The 20,110-nt window shown below is 40.2% G+C and overlaps 1 protein-coding gene across 1 annotated transcript in view; it reads right to left on the reverse strand.

Moving 5' to 3' along the window:
* LOC137626624 (valine--tRNA ligase-like) overlaps window positions 1-20,110 on the reverse strand; it is a 334,847-nt gene that overhangs the window by 137,263 nt on the left and 177,474 nt on the right. The window contains 3 exon segments of the mRNA XM_068357644.1: window positions 13,231-13,373; window positions 13,494-13,644; window positions 13,878-13,986. Of these exon segments, the coding sequence (XP_068213745.1) occupies window positions 13,231-13,373; window positions 13,494-13,644; window positions 13,878-13,986 (403 nt within the window).

Genomic DNA, 20,110 nt, shown 5'->3' on the forward strand with positions numbered 1-20,110 from the left:
TGTTTTGGAAAAAGATGCTTAGTCAAACGTACATTACCGCCGAAGAGAAGAAAATGCCTGGACATAAGCCAATGAAGGATCGGTTGACTCTTGCGCTTTGTGCCAACGCCAGCGGGGACTGCAAAATGAGGCCGTTATTGGTTTACCATTCCGAAAACCCTAGGGCATTTAAAGCACATAGAATTAATAAAGACCTGCTACATGTTCTATGGCATTCTAATCCTAAGGCTTGGGTTACTAGGCATATCTTTGTGGAATGGGTAAACGTAGTTTTCGGCGCTGCTGTCAAGTAGTATCTTCAGGAGAGGAATTTGCCTTTGAAGTGCTTGCTTTGTTTGGACAATGCAACCCCCCCCCCGGACTCGAAGATGATATCAGTGACGAATACAAATTCATCAAGGTGTTGTATCTTCCAACGAATACCACCCCTATCCTCCAGCCCATGGACCAGCAATTCATCTCTAATTTCAAAAAGCTCTACACCAAGCACTTATTTAAGCAGTGCTTTAATGTCACGCAAAGCACCAATTTAACTTTGCGTGAATTTTGGAGGAGCCACCTTAATATCGTGCACTGCTTAAAGATCATTAATCAGGCTTGGGAGGGAGTAACTTGTCGGACCCTGAATTCCGCTTGGAAGAAGCTTTGGCCTGATGCTGTTGCTCCCAGAGATTTCGAAGGTTTTGGCCCTGAGAATGAACCTGTGCTTCCCGCCGAGGAAGACGTCGAAGAGATTGTATCCCTTGGCAAGTCCATGGGTCTGGAGGTGGATGAAGATGATATCACCGAACTCGTCGATGAGCATCACGAAGAGCTCACCACCGAGGAACTCAAGGAGCTGCAAGCCCTGCAGCATGAGTTCCAAGCGCAGTTGAGTGAGTCGGAGGATATCGAGGAGGTAGGCCAAATCTTAGGTACGGCGGAAATAAAACAGATGTTGGCATATCATCAACACGTTGATTTTATCGACAAGCATCACCCACAGAAACTTCAGGTTTGACGTGTTGTGGCGCAGTTCGATGATGTTTGCTTAACGCATTCTAGAAACATCCTCAAAAGCCATACAAAGCAACTTTCACTCGATAGTTTCTTTAAAAAATCTTTAAAACGGTCTAGTGATCATGATGAAAAGAAAGAAAGTGAAGCAAAGAAAAGGAAGACCGAATCGAGTGAAAGTGATGAAAATTAGAAATAAGAAAAGAAAAAATGTAAAAAAAAATATAAAATTATAAAAATGAAAAAAAAAATTAAGCTAAGTTTAAGTTCACGTAGTAGTGTAAGTTAGTGTAAGTTATCGTACAAAGTCACCGTCCCTACCTCCTTTCTGATCTTCCGTCTCCTCCTGCGTAGAAGTCCCTACACCTGCGCTGGCCTGTCGCTAAGGTAAAGTGTTACATTACAACTCGTTTTTTATTTATTATTTCAATATTATTATTATTTTTTTTAGTTTGTAATATGTATTTATTATACAGGTATTGTATTAATGTCATGTGTAATTATGTGTAGCCATTTATTAAGGATTTATTATGGGTTTTTAGGCTGAGGAACGAATTAAATAAATTACCATGTATTCTTATGGGAATATTTGCTCCAACATACGATCGTTTTAACATACGAAACAGTTTCTGGAACGAATTAAGATCGTATGTAGAGGTATCACAGTAATAAACTCACCTTTTTTCTAGATATTTTTATCCCAACTTCCAGTTTAATAGGTTAAAAAAGTGAAAGAGAATGAATGATAAAAGTACTGTTAGTAACTCATATGGTCATAAAGAAATGAAAAACAGGTATTTTGTTACGAAAAAGCAAATTAAAAGCAGCAGTTTTCCTTGCACTTCAACTTTCGTACTAATAGTTACAAATGACACACGTAGATTATGACTGATATATTACAGTATTACCACTTTGGTTTATGAAAAGGTACACCAAATTGCACAAAAACTACCTAAAGAATTGGAAGAAAGTAAATAATTTCTTAGATTTTTTAATCAAACATCATAGAGGTAAAGACTATACAGGTAGTCGTTGACTTACGGCCTATGCGACTTATGGGTCGTCGAATTTATGACCGCTTTTTCACTATGATCACGTTACAAGTCTGTCAGGAATACTGTAATACACTAATAGGACAACTATTTCCTTAAAAATGAATTGATTTATCTTTGTAAGTCAGTATTTTCCTTTAATGAGAATATACAGCATCCATTTTGAATATAAACTATATAAAGAAAAACTTTAATATCTGTATGGTTCATACTGTATCGTACGTCTAGTGAAGACTTATTTCTGGCGGAGCCACGGAAATCGAGCGGGCAAATTGAATGATTTCCTCTCAATAGGATATCAATTAATGTTAGCATTCCCATTATCAAAATATCGAATAACAATAGAAAGTATTTCATGCATTGTTATGAGTACATAGCGTAAATTTGACTCTACAACTAGGACAGAATACTGTATATTTCACGCGAGTTTAATTTTCTTTCCTTAATCTCCGATAGTAGATTGCTATCTATCTAATGAAAGTATACTAATAGGACAAATATTTTTTTAAAGCAATATATTTTCTTTGACATTAAAAGAATGAAGTACATTTGCTCGGTAAGCTAGTACAGTATTCTTTTCTTGCAAAAAAAAGCAGAGAATGGGTTTACATATTTCGCATGTCATTCTGGTGACGTCATATTTTGGGCAGAAGGCGAGTGACAAATAGAGTGATTTCCTTTCGATATTTAACCAAATACTGTAATATTAGCATACCCATAGTGAAACCACCTAACGATACTAAGTATATTTAATAATGGAGAGAGAGAGAGAGAGAGAGAGAGAGAGAGAGAGAGAGAGAGAGAGAGAGAGAGAGAGAGAGAGAGCCAAACTGTATGAAAACTATGATATCCTATCACATATTGGTGCTGATGTAACATTCCTTATGAAGATACTTTGAATAAGGTAAGAAATTATATAAACAACACTCCTTGGTATTCGTATGTGCGCATAGATAGTAGGTTGGGCAAGGCGCCAGCCACCCATTGAGATAATACCGCTAGAGAGTTATGGGTGACCTTTGACTGGCCAGACAGAACTATATTTGGATCTTACTCTCTGGTTACGGTTCAATTTTTTCCCTTTGCCTACACATACACTGAATAGTCTGACCTGTTCTTTAGATTCTCCTCTGTCCTCATACACCTGACAACAGAGATTACCAAACAATTCTTCTTCCTCCAAGGGATTAACTGCTGCACATTAATGGATCAGTGGCTACTTTCCTCTTGGTAAGGGTAGAAGCGACTCTTTAAGCTATGGTAAACAGCTCTTCTAGGAGAAGGACACTCCAAAATCAAATCCATTGTTCTCTAATCTTGGGTAGTGCCATAGCCTCTGTACCATGGTCTTCCAATGTCTTGACTTAGAGTTCTCTTGCTTGAGGGTACGCTCGGGTACACTATTCTATATAATTTATCTTTTTGTTATGTTTAAGTTTTTATAGTTTATATAGGAAATACAATATTTATTTTAATGTTACTGTTCTTAAAACATTTAATTTTTCCTGGTTTCCTTTCCTCACTGGGCATCCCCATTGGGGCCCCTGGGCTTGTAGCATCCTGCTTTTCCAACTAAGGTTTTAGCTTAGCAAGTAATAAAAATAATAATAAGCGCAATACAGTAGTGTGACCTCGAGATCAGCTGATGACTACCCAATGTAAAAGAAATGTCATTGTTCATTTTCTAAATGCTCCAAAAATTGAAAAATAGAATACAACCTTGCTTTAATAAATGCCAGACACAATCATTCATAAAGAAATATGGGTAGGTTTGCATAAGTTGCCAGTAATTCCTAGTGGATGAGAGAATGGTTTTTCTAGCATATTTTCATGTGTTTTGAAAGAATCTGATGATTATCATCAGCGCAAATCCATAGTCGTGGAGTTAGGTCATGAAAATATGCCATGAAAACCATTGTTATCCTGACAAAACACGTACTCAAGGAAGTGAAAACGCGTTGACAACCATCAACAATGTTTACAACTTACGACATACCGAAACAAAAAGACAATGTTCGAATGCATGGTTCTCAGAGGACTTCGCCTTCATTTTCTAATATTAAATAAATAGCTAACCTACCCACACCTAACCTAACCTAGTAAGAAAATAGGTCACTAACCTTACCGGGGAGTACCTGTTGCAGGTCATATGAAAAAATAATTAATCTTAGATAGAGCGGTACCGGTAGCACACTTTTCGAATACTTTCACATTTGAATTTGGGTTCAATTTTTAATTATTATATAATCATACTTATGTTAGTATTTATTTGCGCCGGGGGTTTAAAGTATTCAAAATGTTGCTTTTTTAATGCTCTAACTGATTGTGCATAGTATTTTGAGCTATCTTGCAGGACAATGACAACTTATGCAATAATACCGAAATATGAAAACTTAATGAAGGACGACCTAAAAATGAAATAGTCGGCCCTCGTTATTTCGCGGTAATTAGGTTACAGACTCAGGCAAGATAAGGGATTTTTGCAAATAAATGTGCCACTAGGGTGGGCTAACTCCTAACCTAAAAAGTCACGGCCCCTTACTATGAGCGGGTGCCCAAGCTGATGATTAACATGGTAAACACTGCCTAATATTGTTTTTATTAGGTTTCTATAAGTTTATAATCATATGTACAGTGAACAGTACATGTATACACATATACACTATGTACTGGACACAGTAAGGCTATAGTACAGTATTGTGGCTAAAGTACTGTAAATATTTAGAAAATCATCATCTCCTTACTGTTCTGTATAACAAAAGAGTTGATCTGATCTAGTAATACTGTAATCTAACACTCGCTGATAATGTAGTGTGTATTACTGTAATATATGCACACTAATATCATTATAGTACAGCTTAACTTTACTGTAAGTGTTCGATGTTTTCGTTCAGACGACTCACATCGCCTCAGAGTTTTTCTAAAAGCAGGATGCAACTATGTGTCGTCTCTTGCGCCGTACTGCATGCTATATCTACTGTGCAGTAACCTGGTAATTATATCTATTCCATCTTCTACTTCAATGGGTTAGAAAAACAAAAGATAATGAAAATATTATTGTCAGTAACATTACAGTACAATCATTGTATAAAAGCATACAGACTCAGTAACCTAACCTCCCAAAAAATAAACAGCTGTTGGTTTTAATAATCGTATGATTTTTTTCTAATTACATAGTATTTTGCAAGGATTGACTTAACATATAATATGCTCAGTACAGTGGAATCTCTACGTACGATTGCCTTTACATACGATTGTTCCAATATCCGAAGTAAAATTCGATCAAATTTTCGTCTCAACACCCGAAGTCATGCTCCAACATCCGACGTAAATCTTGTTTACACCGGTGGACGGAAGCACGTCGGAGGGACGCCATTGAGCGTAGAGTCGGTCAGTTCTCTGTTCTCGTTCGCATCGTGTGATTGTCCTCTGTTCGGTCTGTTATTAACAGCGCTTATTATCTTCCTTTTCTCACGTTTCATTTTTGATTTTACGTATAATCATGGGTCCTAACAAGCTTAGTTTAGGTACAGGTATTAGTAGTGGTGAGAAGAGGAAGAAGGCAATGCTTTCATTAGAATTGAAGCAGGAAATTATAGAAAAACATGAGCGCGGTGTGCATGCGAGTGATCTGGCTAAACAATATGGCCGGAATAGGTCTACGATCTCGACGATCATCAAGCAGAAGGAAGCCATAAAAACAGTCAAACCATCGAAGGGGATCAAAGTGAAGCAAAGAAAACTAAGATTGAGAGAGAGAGAGAGAGAGAGAGGAGAGAGAGAGGAGAGAGATGATGTTTATTGTTGAGCATGCAATAAAACAAGCTGAGTAAGTGAATCCTTAAAATAAGTTTTAAAAAGTTATCGTTAATCACTCTCTGTCAGAATCCTATTTGAAGGCAGGCAAATCTGGTGAGTTTATCTGGTCTTTAATATGAGAGAGAGAGAGAGAGAGAGGAGAGAGAGAGAGAGAGGAGAAAGAGAGAGAGGAGAGAGAGAAAAGGAGAGAGAGAGAGAGAGAGGAGGAGAGAGAGAGAGAGAGATACTAACTTTAACTTTTTAAAACTTATTTTAAGGATTCACTTATTCAGCTTATTTTATTACATGCTCGACAATAAACATGATCGTCATCTCTCTCTCTCTCTCTCTCTCTCTCTCTGTCCTTTTATTACAAAGAAATGTCATATGTAAGTGATGAAAATTAAAAATCAAAAAGAAAAAAAAATGTAAAACAAATATAAAATGTAAACATTACAAATAAAATAAATAAGCTAAGTTAGGTTAAAGTTCACGTAGTATAAGTTAGAGTAAGTTACGGTACGTTATCTTTGTCACCATCTCTATCCCCTAACCGACCGTCAGTCTCCTCCTGCGTAGAAAATCCTACATCTGCGTTAGTCTGGCTCTAAGGTAAAGTGACAATAAAAACCCCCTTTCTGTATCATTTATTTATAATTATTCTGTTTTACATCTCATATAATGCAATTGTATTATTGTTATGTGTAATTATGTGTAGTAATTTATTAAGGAGTTATAGGTTTTTGGGCTGTAAAACGAATTATACAAATTAGTGTATTCATATGGGAATATTTGCTCCAACATACGAAGCAAGTCCCGGAACGAATTAAGATCGTATGTAGAGGTTCCACTGAGTGGTACCTCTACATACGAATTTAATCCGTTCCAGAACCAACTTCGGATGTAGAAAATGTTCGGATGTAGAAACGAATTTTCCCATAAGAATACATTGAAATAGGATTAATCCGTGGTTGAGCCCAAAAACCTATGATAACTTCTTAATAAACTACTACACATAATTTCCCATGAGAATAATGCACACTAAATTAGATAATACACATGTAAACAAGAAGAATTAAAAAAAAATGATAAATAAGAAACAGGTTTTTAGCGTCACTTTACCTTAGAAACTCCAGCGCAGGTGTTGTTGGTCTTGCTACGCAGAGAGGAGACGGACGGGCGGCGAGGAGGTAGAGAGGTTAACTACGATAAACGTACACTACCGTAACTTATTCTAACTTACACTAAGTGAACTTTAACATAACCTAGCTTATTTTTTTTTTATATATATTTTATATTTTTTTTTACATTTTCTTTTTTTCTTTTTGATGATTAATTTTAATCACTTTCACTCTCTACACTTAATATTGACTGAATTTCTTTCGCTTCACTCTTTGCCGTTTTCTTTGTTTCACTTTCTTCCGCTTCACTCTTTGCCGTTTTCTTCAAATCACTTACATCCTCTTCATCACGAGTTCGCTTCGTAGTTTTTTTAAAGAAATTATAGATAGATAGTTGCTTGGTACGGCTTTTCAGAATGTTTCGAAAGTGAGTTAGGCAAACATCATCGAACTGCGAAACTACACGACAAACCTGCAATTTTTTTGGGTGGTATTTGTCGATGAAGTCGACCACGTCTTGATATTTTCCTAACACCTCTTTTATGTGCGCCGAACCTAACACATGTTCTACCTCCTCGATCCCTTCCTCGTCATCACTCATGTGCTCAGACATAGCATGGAGTTCCTTGAGCTCATCTGTGGTAAGTTCGTCGTGATGTTCGGCGAAGAGTTCCGTAACGTCATCTGCGTCAACCTCCAGACCCATGGACTTGCCAAGGGAGACGATTTCCTCTACGGCTTCCGCTGCACCCACCACGGGATCAGATTCGGGGTCAAAACCTTCGAAATCTCGGGAAGAAACTGCATCAGGCCACAGCTTCTTCCAGGCAGAATTGAGGGTCCGTCGAGTTAATCCCACCCAAGCCTGATCTATGATCTTCAAGCAGTGCACGATGTTGAAGTGGCTCCTCCAAAATTCACGCAAAGTTAAGTTGGTGCTTTGCGTGACATTAAAGCACTACTTAAATAAGTGCTTGGTGTAGAGCTTCTTAAAATTAGAGATGACTTGCTGGTCCATGGGCTGGAGGATAGAGGTGGTATTCGGTGGAAGATACAGCACCTTTATGAACTTAAATTCATCGAAAATATCCTCTTCAAGTCCGGGGGGGTGAGCGGGTGCATTGTCAAGGCATAGCAGGCACTTTAAAGGCAATTTCTGTTCATGAAGATACTTCTTCACAGAAGGGCCGAAAACTTGGTTAACCCATTGCACAAAGAACTGCCTAGTGACCCAGGCCTTCGAGTTGGATCGCCAGAAAACATGAAGCTGGTCCTTATCGACGTTGTGTGCCTTAAAGGCCCTAGGGTTCTCGGAATGGTAAACTAGTAAGGGCTTGACTTTAAAGTCCCCGCTAGCATTAGCACATAGTGCAAGAGTCAACCGATCCTTCATTGGCTTATGCCCAGGCCATTTCTTCTCTTCGGCGGTGATGTAGGTTCGACTGGGCATCTTCTTCCAAAACAGCCCGGTTTCATCACAATTAAACACTTGCTGCTCTACGTAGCCTTCTTCCAGCACGATCCTTTCCGAAGTTCTTGACAAAGTCAGCTGCAGCCTTTGTGTCCGCACTAGCAGCCTCTCCGTGGCGAACAACTGAATGAATCCCGGACCGTTTCTTAAATTTCTCAAACCAGCCACGAGATGCCTTGAAATCATCTGAGGAAGGCTCGGTTGAACTCTCCCAGCATCACCCCCAGAGCTCTCCTCCTTCAAGTCCGTAAAGATGGCGTGTGCCTTCTCGCAGATGACGGTCTCGGTGATGGTGTCGCCAACGATCTCTCTGTCCTTGATCCACACTAGCAGAAGTCGTTCCATCTCTTCTATGATAGGGCTACAGCGTTTTGAAATTATGGTGATCCCCTTACAAGGTTTCACTGCTTTAATAGCTTCGTTCTGTTTAAGGATTGTCGAGATCGTCGACATATTACGGCCATACTGTTTAGCAAGTTCACTCACGCGGACGCCACGCTCATGTTTTTCAATAATTTCCTCCTTTACTGTACGTCTAAAGAAAGCATTTCCTTCTTCCTTTTCTCACCACTACCACTACCACTTGCAAAAGTAAGCCTTTTAGGACCCATACTTTACGTAAATTACCGTTAAAGGATGCACGTAAAAAATCACGATTAAAACACAGTTAATAGCAGAACGCACAGGGCACAACCGCAAGAAGCCGACGAGAACAGAGGACTGACCCGAGCCGCGCTAATTGAAGGTCCCTCCGAGGTCGAAGTGCGGCCTTCTATCGGCGGAAATAAAAAACACTTCAGGCGCTATGAGCACCGACTACGCGTACGAGTATTGTTTACTTCAGGTGTCGAAAAAAACATTCGGGTGTAGAGTAGGAACGTGTTCGAATTGTACTTCGCGTGTCGAAAAATTCGGATACAACCGGTACGACGAAAATTGCTTACTTCGTGTGTCGAAATAAAATTCGGGTGTAGAGTAAAAAATTTGCTCGAATTTTACTTCGGATGTTGGAAAATTCGGATGTAGATACGTTCGTGTGTAGAGGTTCCACTGTACTTACTTAAGGGGACCGTCGGCTATGGTGTTTTGACATAACTTTCAGAAATCGAAAATCGTTTTATTGTTTCTAGTATGCAGAAGCATATTGTACATACTCTCCAGAAGTTTCAGCCAATTATTTTTACAAATAATGAAGATTTAGCGGTCTTTAAATAATGACGCCATCCTTACTGCATCGTCTGCATGACTGAGTTTGACAGAATCGTCTTTGATTGTTTATTTTTGCATATACTGTATATAGTAATTTCTTCGTTTACATTTAGTAATCTCGTATTCAGAGATAGAAGGCCTTGGTAGAGGGTAGGTAAACGAAAACTACAAGCTACGAGAACAGCAGCCAGAGTTTCAAACGACGTATACAAGTTATAATGCATGTTGTTTGTTTATTTGCGGTTCGTATGTACAGTTTCAAAAGACGTATAGAAGTTATAATGCATGTTTGTTTACTTGTGGTTCGTATGTACATTGTGTTTTCACAACGTCGTTGTGAACTTTATAGCAAGACCAATGTTATCTAAGGTCATAGAAAGAAGAAAAAGTAAGAAGAGGGCAACAAAAAAGAACCATGATGAGGGGGAAACATGAATAAGAGTACAAAGCTGGAACATTCTAACTAAAGCTCTGGCAACAATGAGAGGACGCTGGCAACTCATGACACCCTTACCCCCTTACCCCAAGTGTATTAGTAAACTTAAGGTTTAAATACCTCGTTTAGGGTGTGTTTATGTTGGAATAAACAGTAAAAGTACAAAGTTAGGTTATCATAATAATGTTATCTTGATTTTTTTAAGAGAAGAAGCGAAAATATATTGCAAATCTTTCGGAGCTCATAACTCAAAAACATACCTATTCACACTTGTGTACATTTTTCTCACTTATTTATTGTTCGATTTTAAAGAGAAAGATATTGCAAAGAGGAATAAAAATCTCGCAAGTTTGCGTACCAGAATTTTTATTTTCCTTTTTTCAATTTTTTTTTTTCATGAATATTTTATGTCTAGATGAAGCACGAGTAACCAATGACTGTAATTATTAAAAATGACATTAAGTAGAATATCACAAACTTTTCAATCGATTTGTATTTTTCACAACCAAAGAAACCTGACACTTTTCATAGGAGTATGCTGAAGTCCTGAAAACTTTTATAGGAGTATGACTTCAACAAAGCTGGAAGGGCTGTTCAAACTTTAAACAAGGTATAGTATTGATAGGAGATGGTGGATGGCAGGTATGCCCCACCCACCCACCAGGTAGAATAACCTTAACCTAGGATTTGCGGGGTGGTTAAGGCAGGCAGTTTAAGTCTCAGGTTTGTTTAGTTAGCAAAAATACAAATTGATTAAAAATTTTGAGATTTGTTCTTAAAGAGGGAGGAAATTTCTAAAACCAATTTGGTTGGTTTACTGACACGGCAAATGTAAATGCACTTTTGTATTGGCGAGGAGTGAAAGTGATGAATCCTGTCAACCTTCAAACTAAACATGAAGATGTCACGGGTGTTGGGTTAGGTTGCTACCTGAAGACTGCTAGGCAACTGGCTTTCTATCAAAAGGCTAGGTCACAGCTAATAACTGTCGAAACTGCTCCCTTGCAGTTGGACTATGTAGTCAAAGGTTGGGCCCACCATCAATAACTGTGGTTGATGACTGTAAAGGCGTGCGATTGTAAACACACACTGGAAAATTATTAACCTTTTTTGATGCTATTGGAAATATGGATACAGCTAGGCCATTGCCTCTGTAAGCAACACACACCAGGATCCTACTGGTAGCGTTATGAATAACTGAGGGGTACTTCTGGGTTTACTACTGTGGTCAAAGAAGCTAGTGACAAAATGGAAGATCAGAGCAGGCACTTGACTATTGGTATTGTAATGGGAAGATTGAGAAAGATAGTGGATGTGATGGAAAGGAGGATAGATATACAGTTTGTGCAGAAGAAAGTGAAACTAGAGTGATAGGAAATGGGTATACAGTAAGCTCTATTACAACGGATCACGAAAGGGAAGATACGGAGTTGGGGTCATAATAAGCAATGGGTACACTGTAGGCTCTATTACAGCGGATCAAGAGAGGGAAGATATGGAGTTGGGGTCATAATAGGCAATAACTGAAAGGCAAAAAAAGTGGTAGAAGTAAAGAGAATATTTGATATTTTGAAAATTCCAATGATAGCGGGGAACAAGATAGTAAATATATTTTCAGCATAAGCCTATTAGATGGGCTGCCAAGAACAAGAAAGAGAACTATTTAGAGATGATTGGAAAGGTTGAACTTGGAGATTGGACAGGGTGTGTAAGGGAAAGAAGCTAGTGAGAAGAACTAGCGGATATGGTGTGCCGAAAGGAGAAAAGAGGTAGAAAGAGAGGTACAAAAGCCAAATAAAATAAAATCAAAGACATTTAAGGACTAGAAAGTAAAGCATGTACAGGGTACAGAAGAGAAAAGAGATTTGAGGAGAAAAGAATATCTATAAGATTTCAAATTGAGTTGAAGACAAAGACAGGATTTGGGCCAACTGGAAGTTATTAAGGCTACAAGTGGAAATATATTGCATAATGATGAAAACTGCCTATGTGAGGCAAATCTACAATCCTGCTCAGGAGAGGAAGGATCTAATAGAGGTTACACTAGCAACACAATAAGCATATTCTAAGGAGTTAGTCTCCAAAGGAGGAGCTCTTCAATGATAGTGAGGGTCATACACAAGCTTCCTGGATCTTGAATACTCTGACTTTCAGTGACGAGATGATGAAGGGCATTGCTGACGAGAAGTCCTCCAGGGAGAAACATCTCCTTATGAAGCCTCCGAGGGTGGAAGTGAGCCCACTGCAAGCACAGACAAAGAAAGGCTGACGTCCTTCGAAAGCAGAGCTGATGGTATCCAGCTGAGATGGCCTGCCTTAAACAATCCTATGAAGGGGAACCAGTTAACCCCAAGGAGAGCTACAGCAACCATGAGCCATTACCCATTTGAAAAACTAAAGCCTCACCCTGAGAAGAACACCCTTTCCCTGAGGCTTGCCAAAGAGTTAAAGAGCACCACTCTTCTCCGAGTGCTCCTGGAGGAAGCTAAAGGAGAAGGGTCAGAAAAAACAATACCATGGGTAGAAGAAACAAATTTGGCCTTCTTTGACATCAAAGCTGACCCCATTCCCTCTTTGACTTCTTCCTCTTGCCAAACCTTTCCCAACGGGAGGGCAACCACTCCCGATACTCTGCACAGGGCGACCCCACACTACAGGAAGGGCAAAGCTCATGAGGATAAACTTTCCTAGCACTCATGAAAATACTGCAGGTTTTCAGTGGTACCTGAGGATATTTCCACGTCTGTCAGTATCGTCGACAAAACACACAGAGTGCAAACACGCTAGTAAAAAGAAAAGCACTTATTAGAGTGTTTTCTGTCGCTATCCAGAGCTAAAGAAAATGTCCATTCTCCATAATGGCTGAGATCAAAAGTGAGTTGTCTGCGAGCAACCACGGAGCTACTGGGCCGGAAACTACTGGCCAGTTAGTTACAAGTTAAATTTTTTAACTGACATATTCCAGCGTGCGCAGTTATCATTCTCCTATGTAAGAGATGAAGTTTTGTATGTGGGAACAAACATGCATTTACAGTGTATTTTAGCAATACAAGAACATTGTAACTAGTCATACTGAAAACCCTAAATCTCATCTTTAAATGAGAACAAGAGATTTTTCTTTGGTCAATCAACAAAAAATTAACTAACCTTCTCTTTCAAGTGCTGAAGAGATTCAAAAGGTGTGAAATCCTTCCCAAGATTCATCATGGCAAATTTAGTTGCATTCCACAACTTATTGCAGAAATTCCTGTAACCATTGACTCGAAGGACATCCAAATTTATATCACGGCCTATTAAGGAAGAAAAATATATTTTTATTATTTTTACTTTTTATTGAAATATGAAATATGTCCTTTGAAGTAAAGTACACACTAAAGTGCTCAACTAAAATAAAAGAAAATCATACAAACCTTGAGATGTGTATGCACAAAGTGCAAACCTAAGGGCATCTGTGCCACACTCAGGGATACCCTGAGGATAGTCATGTTTCTGCCCTTCTTTAGCTTTGGCAATCTCTCGAGGATCTAAGTTTGTGTTTGCTTCTAACTGCTTATTCAATTCCTGAAAAAATAGCATCAGATGTCAGTACACTATAGAAATTAAACAAAGTATCTATATCATAAATTGAATAATACAATTCTTGTCAACTACAATATAGATAGTGTAAACAAATACGAAAGATGTCTAAAAATTTTATAAATAATAAAAGCTGCCTTAACTATTTGGGGAAATCTACTAATACCTTAATTTTGTTTAACAGAAAATATCTCATCCATAAATATATAAATACTTACATCTATTGTTATTCCATTGATGACATCTAGAGGATCAATTACATTGCCTAGTGACTTGCTCATCTTCCTTCCATGAGCATCTCGAACCATAGCATGAAGATACACTTGCCTACAAAACAAAATATAGGCTGGATTTGATAAATATACAAAAAAGAAGATTGAGGACTTCAAACAAGATAATACACCTAGAATTTTGCTGTAATCGTAATTTATTTTTAATTACATACAGTACTACTATATACTGCATACCAAAATCACAAGCATAAAATAGTTTTACAACAGGTTAACTTTACTTGCACGAGTCAAATAGATTTATAAATTTGTGCTATGTAGCAGAGCGCTGAAAACTGTAAGGACATTCAGCAGTTACACTGATATAAAAGTTAAGAGAGTTTGGACAGCAAAATGGAAGGAAGTGGGAACGGTGGTAAAATAAAAGAACATTAAAAATGTGCAACCTATTTCATATGTCATGTGAAATTACCCATTATTAGTATAGACCATCCCTGATGTTCATATTGCTTCTTCAGAAGCTTTGTTTAATAGACTTTTATCTGTAAAATGTTAAAATATTACCCATTATCTTACCTTCAATAAACAAATGCACTTAGCAGAGGAAGGAGCATTCTAGCAGCAAGTGTTAAGTGACGCACCATTTTTTTCTTGCATGATCAGTTTTTTCAATTATCTGGAACTGATCAGACCTATTCCAGATGTCTTTCCCTAGTTTTCTAATCAATTACTGCATGGATTGCACATGGAAACTGTTTCTGGAAGCTTACTATCCGCATTCCCTTGGTGTATCATGTCGAGGGCAATACTGAGATTTAAATTATATTGTAAAAAGTGTTTCCTTCACAGTACGGCTCTTGGATAAGTAGGCTTTAAGGCTCTCTACGGAGCACAGAGAATTTTGTTTTTTGCCCGAAATGCAGGATCTGGATAAAGGTTTACCTCTCCCGAATCCGAGAATTCAATGTGGCCATCATCCCTTGAAAAGGCCACTCTAGCACCAGAAGCCATAGCAAGCAAAAAGAGAGATTTTTGAGTAAGATCCCTCAGAGAGAAAGAGACGTTTATCTATCAAAGAGGCAAAGTGCAAGACTTTATCCAACGACCATAAATAGCCTTGGGAGGAGCATTAGGTTTCAGTTTAGTACTAACCTTCGGGATTTTATTGAATGGCTCGCTATTGAGTTTGATATCAAAAGCATACGCGATCGGTCTAGTTAGTGCCGACTTACACGAGGCAATAGTTGTAGAGGCTAAACCTTGATCGTGTAGTGAAATGAAGAAAGAAATACAGAAGTCCATAGAAATAGAAGAGGGCTGATGACTTTTCACGAACGCTACCCAGTTTTTCCAGGAAGACAAATATTGTCGTTTTGTGGTGTTGAACATACTCTTTTCTTAAGTAAATTCTTTCCTTTGCAACTCCGAATTTTCTTTGCGCCGCGAGGGCGTGAAAATCATAAGCTGAAGGGTCTTTGTTACCCAAGAGGACGTGAAGACATTTGTCTGTTGAACAACCTGAGACAGCACTGGAGATGGTAGATGGATCTGGAGAGGTTTGAGTTCCAGAACGAGAGGGTATCAACTGCTATTGGGCCACTTGGGAGCCACCAAAGCTGCTGTTCCCTTGAAATTCCGCAATTTGTTCAGTAATTTCAATAGGTTGAATGGGGGATATAGGTATATGAAACCACTGGTTCCAATCCAGAAACATCGCATCCATTCCTGTCGCTTCCGGGTCCAAGTTTGGTGTTACATATCGGGGAATTTTTTTGTTGAAGCTCGTCACAAAGAGACCAATTTGCAGTCCCGGGACTTGCTCTAGAATGAAACAATGATTTTATGTCCTAAGACAATTCTGTTTCCAGAGGCTTGGACCTTGACAGGGTGTCCGCCGTCACATTGCAAACCCCTTCGAGGTGAACTGCTGAAAGATGCCATTTCCTCCTATTTGCAAAAGAGAGAATGGCTAGGATTACATGGTTGATCTGAGGAAATCTGGAGCCGTGTGTGTTGACATAGTGCACTATTGGGTTGTTGTCGATGACCATTTCGAAGTGTGATTTCGTTCTTGGGCATAGTCTCTTCAGAGTCAGAAACACTGCCATAGCCTCCAGAACATTGATGTGAAACTTCTGAAATGCGATGGACCAATGACCCTACACTTTCTTGGAAGAGGAGAATCTTCCCCAACCTTGTTCCGAGGGGTCCTTGTGAATAGTCACGGAAGGTGGTTACTGAAAAGGGACATCATTCGATAGACTCTTGACGGTGGACCCAGGCTTGAGCTGCTTCCGCACTAACGCCGAGGTTTTGTGGCAAAGATCTCTCCAAGCATTGGAACCCTTTCTTCTCCAGACTCTGTTGGCATCTTTGAGCCTTGCTTTCAGGATTGGGTCCATCATGGCAACAAACTGTAACGACCCCAAGACCGTTTCTTGATGTTATCTGGCCAGTATTTTTGAAAGATGTAGGCACCTGACCAAGTTTGTGATTTCCTTTCTCTTGCCTTGTGGTAGAGAGAGGGTGTGTGATTGTAGGTTCCAGTGAAGTCCTAGCCACTGGAATTTCAGAGCTGGAGATAGCCTGGACTTCTCAAGGTTAATTTGGAAGCCCAGAGATTGTAGAAAGTTCACGACCTCTTGGGCTTCTGTTCTGAAGTTGGACAATGGCCTCGATTAGTTTCGTGAAAATCCTTGGAGCTATACTAAGCCTGAAGGGCATAGCTTTGAATACGTAGGCCTTTCTTGCTAGTCTGAAACCAAGGTAGGGGGAGAATCGCCGACCTATTGGAAGATGCTAATAGACGTCTGTAAGATCTATGGAGACAGTGTAGGGACCCTGGGGTAGTAGGGTCCGTATTTGCGAGATAATCAACATCTGGAACTTGTCGTTCAGAATGAATTTGTTTAGTGGGGACAAGTCCAAAATAGTTTGAAGAGCGTTCGAATGTCTCTTGGGCACGTAGAATAGCCGCCCTTGAAATTTAATGGATTTTATGCAACGGATGACTCCCTTCTGGAGAAGGTCCTGAACGTAATCCTCCAATGTGGGTTGAAAGAAACTCTTGAACTGGGGTGGTTTCTGTTTCCATTTCCAGCCTAGCCCTTTTGAGACTACGCTATGAGACCAAGGATCGAACTCCCATTGATCCCTGAACAGGTGAAGCAGTCCCACTAACAGAAGCTCCTCATTGTTGTGAAGGAACTGCAACATTCGACGTCTTGTGTCTACTTCCAAATCTCCCCCTGTTACCGGAGCCCTTCCTATGAGCTTTGGCAGGGTGAAACGTGGTGGTAGCTCTCTCATACACCGGGTTGAAGGCTGGAGACTGTGAAACGTACTGCTGGGGGACCGTGTACACAGTCTGAAGAATGGAGGTAACCGAGGCTGTCGTAACAGGTAAGGATTTCCTTCCTTTGAAGTGACTTCTTGGCTTCTTCCCCTTGGGTTGAGGTCCTTCCTTGGGGGGTAAATTTTTTTTTTAGAGGAAAAAACCCACTAGTCAATAAGGCTCTCATTCTCCTGGGCTGCTTTGTCCATGACTTCTTTAACCAGCTTCTCAGTGTAGATCTTCCCCCAGATGTTGGAGTCGATCAGTTTTCTGGGTTCATGTCCGATCGTAGCAGTGGCTAGGAAGTGTTCTCTACATGCTCTCCTGGCTAGGATGAAAGCCTCGAGATTCCTATGAAATATGATTAGGTAAGTTTTAGCTAAGAAGGGGAAGAGATCAGATTTGGAATAGTTTTCAATAAGGATCTCTAGATAAGATTGAAAGGATAAAGAGGCAGAAGTCTCTCTTTAGCTTCCAGTTCTCCTTTCAATGCAGGTCTGGGAATCCTAGGCAATTTCTCATTAAACTGTTTCCTTTCGACGTCTTTATCTAGTTTTCAAACAGTGAATGTGTGTTGTACGTCCTCCCAATTGTTCGAATCATAAGGAAAGGCTAGAGAGATAGGTTTACATTGCTCTAGCACTGGAGAGAGTCTGTTCTCCCTTACTCCTTACAATACGGCCTCTAAGCTTTTAGAGGCAAAGGGGAAGACAGTATCTTTAGGGGCCACAAAAGTGGCCTGTTCCCTGCCAAAGGCAAAAAGTTAGGTATTAGTGAATTCAGCCGTCTTTAACTCCCTAACCAAGAATGATCGTTTCCTTAGGGAACATATAGTCCCTAATGGACACATCCAAGTTAAGCCTTACGTAACAGTAAGGATAACTATCGATCGATGGAAAGAATTCCAAGTTCGAAACTAGCTAGGAACCCTGTTAGATCTGCTTGAGAATGTTCATATTTGGTGGTTAAGTTTTCCATAAAAGCTTTCATGGTCGCCATTAGTTCCAAATTACTGGTTAGCGAAGATTTGTCTAATATCAGAACCGGGGTGGAGGTGGAAGCTGTGGCTTGGGTAGAAAGTAGAGGCATTGGGAGCTGCACTCATCTGATGTACATCCAATGATTCTTCCGAGGCTTCCAAGGTCAGCAGGATCCTCTCCTTCTCTAATGAAACAGAAGAAGTAGTAGACATGTTGTCCATGTCCAGGCTCATGACTTGCAGATCGTCTCGGGCTTCATCGTCTGCATGATCTACTGGTACCGGTGGAACCATTGGTAGCTGGTGACCAAAAACAGAGGACACCTCAGCCTTGGGAAAGAGGAGGTCCTTTAGTTCCAGAGAAGGAAGATAAGGGGCACCTTGTTGAGAGCTCTTCTGGAAGCCTCTTACCAAGTGTCGGAGCGTCTTCCGATTTCGATCTCGGACATCCAAGGAGACGTTAGTGGCACAGAAGCCAGTTTAAAGGAGATCCATGTAAACTTTGCAGTCAGTAGGGTCCTAGATTGCAGTGGATCCCTTTGAAACATGGCAACTTCCATGTTTCGGCAGGTCTTGTGGCCACAGGGTAACTTGACCCGCCTGGTACAGGTGACCGTAGAACACTCCATGTCATCAGCGACCTGTAAATATAAAAAAAGTAAATGAGTACCGGGCCTGATTAAAATATCATATCTTCTTAAAATTGGGGAAAAAAGAATTATTTATGAAGCAAAACATAATGACAGTGTGGTAAGAATATGGAGGAAAGAATCACATCAAATGAACAACAGAACCTCCAGAGTAGCTCTATCAAGACAGCTTAAGAAGGCAAGTTCACCCATCGTACTACCTAGACCAGCAACAGCTGTCCCTGAGGCAGCAACTATTTCTAGTAACCAGAAAAGAATGACCTAACAATACCCCAGGTATGTCGATACAAGGCGGCACACGTATTGTAACGTCAACAGGGGGAGAGTGGACGATCCCAAGGGAAGGGTCCACACTCAGGGGAAGTACAGTGGTGAAAGGCAGATAATAACAGATCGAGCTGATCATTATCGTCAACTTACAGTGGGGGTGCAGCCCATAAGATAATGAGAGCTGTAAAAGATGGCCAGGATGCTAAGAATTAAAAATTCAAAGGGTGTCCAGACAACCAGGCAGGATCCAATCGACCAACTCCAGAGGACAATGTTCCTCAGATATGGGATAGGAAAGAGCAGATGACAAAGTCTAAGGCTGTAACTGAGGCAGCAGAGGGGGTGACCCAAAGCCAATATACAGCCAGTGCTAGAAGAACTCAAGCTGACAGATCTGGAAGCAGAGACAGGAGGTGGCACCTCTGTCTAGATAGGGTAACCCTGCAAGGGAGTCAAGACTCCATAACTAAAGGGATATCCCAAGCTGACAAGACAGAAAGCAGACACAGAAGGCGGTACCTTTGCCCACATAGGCTGATCAGGTAAGGGAGTCAAGATGGATATAGCACAGGAATAGAGGCTGCAGACCAGAGGACAAGCACTGCCTAATTGGTAGAGGAGTAACCCAAGGGGTACCTGTGCCTAGATAGGGTTAGGCCATGGCAGAACTATGTCGGCAAGCCTAGCCCCCTAGCGAGCAAGGGAAATCTCAAAAGTTAGGGTGAGATGACTAGACAAGAGGAAGAGAGTTCTGATACAGTCAGGTTATGGCCTAACTAGGATGGGGAAGGGGCAGAGAAACACCTAAGGGTGGACTCTAAGGCGGCAGAGAGATTTCACCTTGGGAGGAGAAAAACTCATCTACCTAGGGCCAGGAAAGATAGCCTAAAAAATAGGCACACTAACAGGCACAAAGTAAGGGGAAGGAGGGGTGGGGATGAGAGACTCAGAAAATGGTGAGGCACGAAGGTCCAACAGCAACATGGAA

Source organism: Palaemon carinicauda, chromosome 2 (genome assembly GCF_036898095.1).
Source record: "Palaemon carinicauda isolate YSFRI2023 chromosome 2, ASM3689809v2, whole genome shotgun sequence".
Lineage (NCBI taxonomy): Eukaryota > Metazoa > Arthropoda > Malacostraca > Decapoda > Palaemonidae > Palaemon > Palaemon carinicauda.